Source organism: Marmota marmota, unplaced genomic scaffold (genome assembly GCF_001458135.2).
Source record: "Marmota marmota marmota unplaced genomic scaffold, marMar, whole genome shotgun sequence".
NCBI lineage: Eukaryota > Metazoa > Chordata > Mammalia > Rodentia > Sciuridae > Marmota > Marmota marmota.
Window position 1 is genome coordinate 11,691,533 of NW_026000153.1, and position 10,858 is coordinate 11,702,390.

The 10,858-nt window shown below is 37.2% G+C and overlaps 1 protein-coding gene across 1 annotated transcript in view; it reads right to left on the reverse strand.

Annotated features, from left to right (window-relative positions):
• Nucleotides 1-10,847, reverse strand: part of Herpud2 (HERPUD family member 2) — a 29,548-nt gene extending 18,701 nt beyond the window's left edge. Inside the window, exon 1 of the mRNA XM_015490220.2 lies at nucleotides 10,350-10,847. Coding sequence (XP_015345706.1) covers nucleotides 10,350-10,496 — 147 coding nt within the window. The 5' untranslated portion in view covers nucleotides 10,497-10,847. The remainder of the gene's footprint in view (nucleotides 1-10,349) is intronic.
• Nucleotides 10,848-10,858: the final 11 nt, after the last annotated feature.

Consider the following 10,858-nt stretch of genomic DNA (forward strand, 5'->3'; position numbering starts at 1 on the left):
CCCCTCAGCAGGCCGCTGGGCCTGGTCTGTGGGTGGTCACAGTTCCGTCTACCTTAGCGGCGCAGGGGGAGGGGGCGGCTCTGCCTCTCAGAAGGCCGCTGCTCCTCTTCTGCCGGTGGGTCGCAGGCCCGCCTACCTTGCAGGAGTGATTGGAAGCTCTGTCCCGCCACGGGCCACTGGGCCTTTTCTGTCAGTGGTCACAGTTCCGCCTACCTGGCAGGCGCGGGGGGTGGGGGGCGGCTCTTCCCCTCAGCAGGCCGCTGGGCCTGGTCTGTGGGTGGTCACAGTTCCGTCTACCTTAGCGGCGCAGGGGGAGGGGGCGGCTCTGCCTCTCAGAAGGCCGCTGCTCCTCTTCTGCCGGTGGGTCGCAGGCCCGCCTACCTTGCAGGAGTGATTGGAAGCTCTGTCCCTCCGCGGGCCACTGGGCCTTTTCTGTCGGTGGTCACAGTTCCGCCTACCTGGCAGGCGCAGGGGGTGGGGGGCGGCTCTGCCTCTCAGCAGGCCGCTGCTCCTCTTCTTCCGGTGGGTCGCAGGCTCGCCTACCTTGCAGGAGTCCACTATACTGAATTTAATTCTAATTTCCTAACTATGGCCAGACCTGGCTTCTGTCTCTCTCCAACCTCTTATGATAGTATTCTTTCCTCCTTACTAGAGAAGAGAACTGGCATTCACTTAGATCCCCAAGTTCTTTCCCAACTCACACACCTTTCCTGCACTACTCTCTTCCAGTTCCTATATAACTGGCTCTTAATCATCTTTTGGATGTTAGCTTTAACAACGTCCTCAACCAGGTCTCCCTGACTTACAAACTTAGTACAGTACTTATTCCCTTTCGCACACTCTGCTTATTTCCTTTGAAACAAATCACATTCTGTAATCGCGTTCACATGTGTACCCCTAAGTGGAACGTAAATGTCAAGAACAAAAAGGTCTGTATCCCTTTTACTGAAAATAGTAAAAACCATTATGTTTGTACCTTGAGAGAACAAATTTTATAGTATGTAAATTATAACTCAGTAAGAAAAATATTGTTAATCTCATCTGCATATTCAAATGCCTTCAGATTATCTGAAGTTATAAAAGGAAAAGAAATTCTTTCATTTTACTATGACTGAAAACAGAAAAATAAGTTCTTTATGTCCTAAATTAGGCAAAAAAATTAGACTTGAAAAGTTTTCTGTCACTAAAAATATTGCCTCTTCAGTTTAATTAAATGTAAATATCAGGTAAAATACTTGTCAGACATAACAAATGACAGTTAACTGAATTTTCAACCAGTTATTTTGTTATTATAAGCTATAGCATTAAGCAAGGTACAGATTTTGAGATCTCAATCAAAATTAAATCTAACTTTAAATTATACTGTTATATCGTGTGCATGTACAAATATGTAACAACAAATCACATCAAAATGTATAACTAATGCACCCACCAATAAAAATGTGGAAAAATTTTTCAATTCAACTTGCAAAACTGATATGACTTTATTTCTACAAACTTTCTTGTAACACTTTTTCCTTGATTGAAAAATCTCTTTCTTACCAATGGTACAGAATAGAGGACACAGAGACTAACTCACAAAATTACAATTATCTTATATTAGACAAAGGTGCCAAAAACATGCACTGGAGAAAAGACAGCATCTTCAACAAATGGTGCTGGGAAAACTGGAAATCCATATGCAACAAAATGAAATTAAACCCCTATCTCTCACCATGCACAGAACTTAACTCAAAATGGATCAAGGACCTAGGAATTAAACCAGTGACTCTTCGTCTAATAGAAGAAAAAGTAGGCCCTAATCTTCAACATGTGGGATTAGGCCCCAACTTCCTTAATAAGACTCTTACAATGCAAGAATTAAAACCAAGAATCAATAAATGGGATGGAATCAATTAAAAATTTTCTTCTCAGCAAAAGAAACAATCTGTGAGCCTACATCGTGGGAGCAAACTTTTACCCCTCACACATCAGATAAAGCACTAATCTCTAGGGTAAATAAAGAACTCAAAAAGCTAAGCACTGAAAAACAAATAACCCAATTAACAAATGGGCCAAGGACCTGAACAGACACTTCTCAGAAGAGGATATACAATCAATCAACAAATACATGAAAAAATACTCATTATCTCTAGCAATCAGAGAAATGCAAATCAAAACTACTCTAAGATATATCATCTCACTCCAGTCAGAATGGCAGCTATTATGAAGACAAACAACAATAAGTGTTGGCAAGGATATGGGGGGAAAGGTACACTCATACATTGCTGGTGGGACTGCAAATTGGTGCAGCCAATTTGAAAAGCAATATGGAGATTCCTTGGAAATATGGGAATGGAACCACCATTTGACCCAGCTATTCCTCTCCTGGGACTATACCCAAAGGACTTAAAAAACAGCATACTACAGGGACACAGCCACATCAATGTTTATCGCAGAATTCACAATAGCTAAACTGTGGGGCCAACCTAGATGTCCTTTGAATGGATGAAAAAAATGTGGCATATATACACATCAGAATTTTACTCAGCATTAAAAAAGAACAAAATCATGGCATTTGCAGGTAAATGGATGGCCTTGGAGAAGATAATGTTAAATGAAGTCAGCCAATCCCTAAAAAACAAATGCTGAATGTTTTCTCGGATATAAGGAGGTTGACTCATAGTGGGATAGGGAGGGAGAGCATGGGAGGAATATGAATTCTAGATAGGGAAGAGGGGTGGGAGGGGAAGAGAGGGGGCAGGAGATTAGCAAGAATGGTGGAATGTGATGGACATCATTATACAAAGTACATGTATGAAGACCTGAATTGAGTATCAACATATTTTATATACAGAGATACGAAAAATTGTGGTATGTATGAGTATTAAGAATTGTAATGCAAAAAAAAAATAGCAACAAAGTACATGTATAAAGGCATAAATTGAGGTGAAAATACTTTATATAGAGAAATATGAAAAATTGTGCCCTATATGTGTAATAAGAATTGTAATGCTCTCCACTGCTGTTGTGTATTTTAAAAATAAATAAATAAAAATAAAGAAAATGCTATCCATAAATTTAATGAACCACTCACGAAAAAAAAAAAATCCGTTTCTTTATTAGTTTGCGTAAGTGATGCTGGCTGTTATAACAAACCCCAAGATCTCAGTAGCTTAACATGATAAAGATCATTTTTCTCTGAATTAAAAAAAAAAAATACAGGTATCCCTTTTATAAGAATCCAGGAAACTCAGGATTAGCAAATCAAAAAGTACTAACTAAATTTTCAATTAAAAGATTCTACTGATAAAACTACTGGCTCCACAGAGTAACATAATTAAAACTATTTCTGTTAACACCACCACTATTCTTCCCAGCACTTACTCCTATAACAAATAGCAACTCTTATCAGATACACACCTTTTATCACTTCCACTATCCTACCTTAGAAAAACCTGGTCATATATGGTACAGCAGAGTTCAGCCAAACAAGATCAAGATCAAGATGGAAACATCCTAATGGTACTCTGAGTAGCCCAGACACAGAAATGTTCCATTCAAAATAAATGACTGCTTAACCTTAATAAACAGTGGGTCAAAAAAGTTCTGGTACTCACTTAACAGACGTTGCAAAATAACAAAGCAAGGAAAGCTCACCTACTCGTATATTATTCAAAAATAAGTCCAAATATGAATATTTTTTCTTTTTAAAACATTTACATATATACCATTAATATATATACTTACATATTAATATATATACTTTAATGTCTAACTAGACATCAAAAACAAATGAAGAAGCTGGGGTTGTGGCTCAGTGGCCGAGCACCTGCCTCACATATGTGAGGCACTGGGTTTGATCCTCAGCACCACATATAAATAAATAAAAATAAAGTACATCAACAATTAAAAAATATTTTTTAAAAAATGAAAATAATGAATCCCACTATTATTTATAATTATAATGCATCAATACAAAATATTTTTAAATTTTAAAATATTATCCAACTCAAATACACTTAATACAAAAATCTGAGAGCTGAGTTTAAAAAACAAACAATATTTTTATATTTCAAAAAATTCACAGTATTAGAAGATTAAATTTTTTATGTGAAAGATTAAATGTATGTCATAATTATGTATGCCTTAAAAATCACATTCCTACTACATTTGACTTTAGTATAATCAAATTCCACCTGGAAATTTTTTTTAATATTTATTTTTTTTTAGTTTTAGGTGGACACAATATCTTTATTTTTTTAATGTGGTGCTGAGAATCAAACCCAGTGCCTCACACATGATAGTGGAGTGCGCTACCACTTGAGCCACATCCCCAGCCCATCCACCTGGAAATTTTAAAATCTTAATTTTTAAAATGTAAAATATCTAGTCTGTACTGGATCAGTAAGAGTAATCGTCTTTACCTAACAAAATAATTTAAATAACTATAATTCAAATCCTTTGAAAGTAATAACTTTTAACATTTCAGTATTTACATATAGTTCAGTCTCAAACAGCTTTAAAGCACTAAGTACAAGGAAATGCACAAAATTTCTGTAGAAAATAAATTGTGTGAATTTGTACTGGAATATATCTCCCTTCCATTTACAATTAAATTCACCCAATCTAAAGCCCCAGGAAATTCAGAAACACTATGAATGCAAGCATGGTTACCCAAACAGCCTTGTCCAGTCGTTGCAGCAACAAATGGTACAAAGACTAAACACAAATATTCTGAGCCAGGTGCAGTGGCACACATCTATAATCCCAGAAGCTCAGGAGGCTGAGGCAGGAAGATCATGAGTTCAAAGCCAGCCTCAACAATGGTGAGCGGCTAAGCAACTCAGTGAGACCCTGACTCTAAATAAAATACAAAATAGGGCTGGGGATGTGCCTTAGTGGTCTAGTGCCCCTGAGTTCAATCCCCAGTACCCACCCCCACCCCACAAAAAAGAGTAATATTCTAGAGTTCCAAAGGGATATTTCCTGCTTAGCAGTTTCCATTCACTGGTCATTCACATATCAGATGTATGTACAATAGAGAATACCCAAACATAGAAACTATGAAAATATAGGCCACAACAATGTAGTTTGCAGAGTTAAGATTATATTCCCATAGCTTCCCTATAAATTTATCAGGATAAACATAAATAACTACATACTAGACTGCTAAGTGTTAGCATAATAGCAAGGCTACGTTACTCATTCATCACAGCCATTAGACAACAAACCATCCAAACCTGCCTCTTTTTATAGTGGAATTGGTTCTTTTTAGTTTATAGATATAACTGACATGGCCAAGACCCTAACTGCCTTTCTTCATCTACTCTACAGTCCTCATATCTAATGTGAATAAAATGGTTAAGGGCCTAGGTCAAACCAAACTGGACTCAAATTCCAATTCTATTGAGAGTTCTATGACCTTGGGAAAAAAATCACCAAACTTAAGTTTTCTCATCTATAAACCTTATGCTATAAGGTGTCTATAAGAAATAAATGTGATAAAGCATAGCAAGTAGAATTACACAATAGTAACTATTTAGCAAATGGTAGCCTAAAAATCAGAGCAGCTGAATAAAAGGATAATAGACAATAAAAGGATTATAGACAATCAAATCAGTAGGCTGTAAAGAAGGGAAACTTAAACTACAAATTCTTAAAAAATCTTTTTTAAAAAAGCATTAATGCACGATTAAAACAAACATTACCTTCAGAGTACTTCTATTTTTCCAAAAAGATATTAGAAAAAGGCTTTAAATGACTGAAATTTTAGTCAGCAGTCATTAAAGTTTTCAACTTAAGTCTATTTCTCATCATCCTTCACATTCAATTTGATAGTACTTTTGTTCACAAATGGTTTTAAAAATTTGAACTATATTGCGGTGACTTATAAGACAACAGTCTTATATCTATGTGTATGGATTATCATAGCCCCTTGAAATCAAGAGTTCTGAAGTGGTTACGCTGACCGATTTTTAAAATTACCTATGTAAGGTAACAGGGAATTACAAAAATAAGAGATACAAATTTCAAATGATATAATACAAGCTACTTCCTCTGAAAATGAATGGAAGACTTCCTTCTGGATTGTAGGCACTTTGGTTATGGAATGTTATTAAAGACTCAGAATATATTCTCAGAATAGAACCTATATGCCTGGTTCTATTCTTGCTTTAATTCTAACACAATCTCAGAATAAAAGAAAAATTTGAAAAAGTAGCACAGACCAGATCGGCTCATCAGCAAAGCTAAAAGACCTAAATATTCAAAGTCACTGCTTTAGTGTAACAGCAAGAACAGCAAAGACAGAGGGAATGTACCCAGAGAGGAGACAATCAAGAAGCACTTTGATCCCAGAACTGGAAAATGGGAAACAGGGAATGCAAGCGCAAAAAAAGTTTTGCCTTTAACACTGAATTCAAGGTGAGTCAGGTCCATCTTAGTTACAGTTTGCCTATAAAAACAGATAGTAAAAAGAGATAAAGAAAAAAGTAAATAATTGAACTTAGAAATTTGTATTTTTTAAGTTTTCTTAGTCCATTCTAACTGAACAACATTAAGTTCAACCATTTAGGTATCTATTTCTCTGATAATTAAGTCTAAACTCAGATCAAGGTCCCAAACTCAAGTGAAAGTGGCCTTTCTTGACAAGTATCTTCACCATCTAGTAGCAATTACCTAAATTTCAGATTTCACACTACAGTCCAATTTCAGGACCTAAAAAACTAAAGTCATCAAGTTAAAAAAAAAAAAAAAGTCATATTAGAATAGAATCCACAACTAACTATTCATACTCTCATCAATATGAACTGGTACACTTTCCAGTTCCTAAACTAAAGCTTAAACCAATTATCAATACCATTCAAAGTTAACTAAACTGCAAAAGAGCTCAAATCCACATCTGAAGATTTTAATGATTTGGAAATATTTTCATAAATATGGCAACTTCCTGAATCCTTACCTAGAAAGTACCTTCCCCTCCATAGCCCACTAAAGATCTATCATCTTTCTACTAATGACTGTATTACTATGTGATAAAGTAATAGAAAGCATCTAGTCATCAATTCAACATTAACTATGAAAGAATACTTAAAAAAGGAAATTATTAGACTCTGACTTCTCTCCTTCCTTAAAACTGTTATCAACTCTTTAAGAAAAATGTAAATGTCCCTGTGAACCCTGTGAATAGCTACATTCCCTTAACACCCCCAACACAAAAGCTAACCATTCCCTTGTGCTCCTACAACACACTACACCCCTCCTGTATAACACTAGTCACCATAGTGGTATAGTTACTTATTTATATGTCTGTATCCCCCACTAGACCTGAGCTTCATAAGAGCAAAGGACAGTCATCATCATCTTCACATTGCATAGATATTTGAATGCCAAGTCAATAAAATCCTAGTTAAATAAATAGATGAAGCTCAAGAAATGTGCTTTTTGAGGAGCGGGGTACATGTATGGTAAGTTTACAGGGGGAGGAGGAGTTGAATTTTAAATATTCATATGGAGATTAAATATTCACCTATGATTAAGTCAAATCAACATCTGACCATAAAGCTGAGATCTTAAGACTTCAGGATTACACTTATAGAGTTTAGCAAGAATTCCATTAACAGCATGTAAACATGTGACCTGTCCTTACAGGAATCCTAAAAAAGACAACTTCAAATCTCTATTCTTCCTCCTCCCCCAGCAGATCCCATTTACTTTCCCAGAAGCCACTGCCACAGGAACCAAGGCCCATCAGATCCAAATAGAACGGTATCATCCAAAGCCATCAACTTTTCTCCTTCTTACTGGGGGAACTCCTACTCCTACAAGGCACTGGAACCCCTGCTTCCAAGTCCACCTACCTCCACCAGGCAGATATTAAGGAAGAGGCACAAGAAATGATCTCTTAAAAACCAAACAGCAGGGCTGAGGCTGTGGCTCAGTGGTAGAGCGCTTGCCTAGCATGGGTGAGGCACTGGGTTCGATTCTCAGCACCACATATAAATAAATGAATAAAATAAAGGTCCATAGATATAAAAAATATTTTTAAAAAAAGCAGCCAAGAGTGGTGGCACATGCCTGTAGTCCCAGCTTCTTGGGGGCTGAAGTGGAAGGACTTCTTGAGCCCACAAATTGCATAACAGCCTGGGCAACACAGCAAGACCCTATCTAAATAAATAAATAAATAAAATTTAAAAACCACCAAAGAGCACTTGAAAAGCTGTCAGTGTGGGTGGACATAAAAAACATAATTTCTGCTATACTATTGCTTAATTGTGAAAATAACATCAAAAAATAAATTTTTAGGACCCCAAGTTCCACGTTGATGACTACCATAGCTATGGGATACCACTGAACAGTTGATCTGCTCAATGACTGTGATACTTCAAATTAATCTCTAATGATCATAACGTAAACCTGCCAAATCTAATAACCATACAGTTTTTAGTGAAATTTGTAATAGTAAACACATGCATCCCTGTCCAAATCTCATTAACCTGGAAATGACAGTCTATTACTTGATATTACAATCTACTTGGAGAAAACTTGCTGGAGGATAAAAAAGTTAGGTTTACCACAAGGCTGAGTCATGAATAGGATGCATATTATTTGGTAAAGCCTCAAAAAGCATCTCTGTGTGTCTACAAAAGGCAGAAGGGTTGAGAAAGAAGTTTTGCAACTGATATCCTCAAGCAGCTAATAAACGAAGGCACTTACAGTCCTCCACTAGTGATTAGCACTACAAGGGGAAAACTGCCAAAAACAGGTTTCTCCCAGGCAGATAAGGTAAAAAGGTTTCATATTCCCTTCTCTAATACTTAAAAAAAAAAAAACAAGTTACAGAACAATAATAATTCGTTCTATCAGACTGCAGACCAAGTCCCTTTTGCTTTAACAGTACAACATAAAGATCTCACATAAGTACATATATGATCAAGAATGTACTTGGGCTATTATTATGATATCAAATGATATTTTGGCTGTTGTGAACAGCACTATGACTTTCAATTCTGACTACTCTGAAAAGCTACTTTTCATTTCAAAATTGTGTAAAATTAATCATATGCAATAGAAAATTTTTTGTAAAGCAGAAATTTTTTAACAAATTGCTACCATGTGAAACTTTTAAACAAAAGTTCTGAATAAACCAGAGCTCCAGCTATTCTGTTCCAAGTACTTACATACCTCAGGGGGGTTTTTGCCCTCTACTAAAATTATTTGTATCATAAAATACTGACAAACACAGCTAATGCCAATGAGTTATTTTTCTAACCCTCCTGTTTTCACAATAATTGTCCTAATTCCCTGATTATTCTAGAAATCTAAAAGCCTAACCAAACTTAATACTGCAACATTGAAAGAGTCCTAATTCATAAATATCTTAAGTGTCTTCCTAACTTAGGCTGTAAAACAAGACTAGAAGGCATAAATGCCTTCTAGTAAACCCCCATGTGTATATCTGTCTGATGCAAAAATAGTTCCCACCCTAAAATACACACCTTTTCCATATTTAAACAAAAGTTTAAGTAAATGAACACTGTTCAATAATGAAAAATTTATACAACAAAGAATATGGAAACCTCACTCTACATGAGACTAACCTTCTTTCATTAACTATTTCAAGACTTCTTAACTACCAATTAGGTTCTTTCAAATCCGACTTTAGAAACAAATGGATCTACACTGTCCATCTGTATTTATCTTTGCAATCTCCACATATGCTTCAGAATGGGAAATAAAGTCACACTGATCTTGGGGAAACAGGTGATATGAACTCCCTATGAAAGGAATAAAAAGATACTAAATGGTTGGGAGGTGGACAGAGGGTTGGAAGGACTATTCTAAATTAAAGAGATTTCTGTGTCCTTCCTCTTCAGGAGAAAAACGAGAAAGGAGTGCTGGTGGAAGAAAATTAATATACAACTTGCTCCTTGAAACCCAGGCTTTAAAGTATAATTTTGGAATCATATACTTATTTCCAAGGAAAAAAAATTATCTTCACAATGAACGAATTTCTGGATGAGGTACTTAGAGTAAAAAGGAATTCTAGTGTAGAAGGGCTGTAGCACTTCTTTATCTTTAAAAAAAAAAAAAAGAATGCATGTCATTCTCCTTTTAGGCTGATGACTACGGAAAACGGTCCCTTTCCATATCTGCCAATTTTACGTCTCTTGATATTTCTGCACCCTCTTACTAATTAACTGGTCTTCATCAGGAAGATATTAATAATGGTTGAACACTCAGGAGAAAACCACAGCCTCAAAACTAAAGAGACCTATTCAAGAAGAGACGGGATGAACCAGGAGAAGGAAGGTACATGGCAAAAACATAGCAGGTCAGAGCAGTTGTGCCCGGCTTTGCACACTTACTGGTTTGCTAGGGTACACGTTAGATAGATGCGTTTTTAGTTTCCCCACGGTCCAGTTCAAGAAGCAGCTAATAGTCTGGTCACTGTATTTCTGATTCGGTGCTTTAATGATGAGGGTCACAGGACTCTCCATCCCACTTTGGTCCATGGTGCCCCAAAGTCGGACGGTCAAAGAGCAGCAGCAATGAGCCCTAATGAGCCGAAGTGTTTACCGCCGGCGCGGCTAGGATGGGGACGGAAGTGAGTTCTTAGTATTCTGTGTTCAATTCAGTCACAAGTGCATCGGGCGATACGAAGGCCATTGCCAGTACCAAGGATGGGCAGAGACGGTGGTGGTGGCGGCGGGGTCTGGGTGCCCGGCCGTGGGTGCAGCTCTCCCCGCCAGGTCCGGGCTCCGCCTGGCTCCGGACTGTGGAGGGAGGCGGGGGGAAAGAGAAAGCGATGAGAAAGCAGGATGGGAAGGGTGGGGGCGCGACCACCAGGGTCACCGCCCCGCCCCTACAGCTGTCT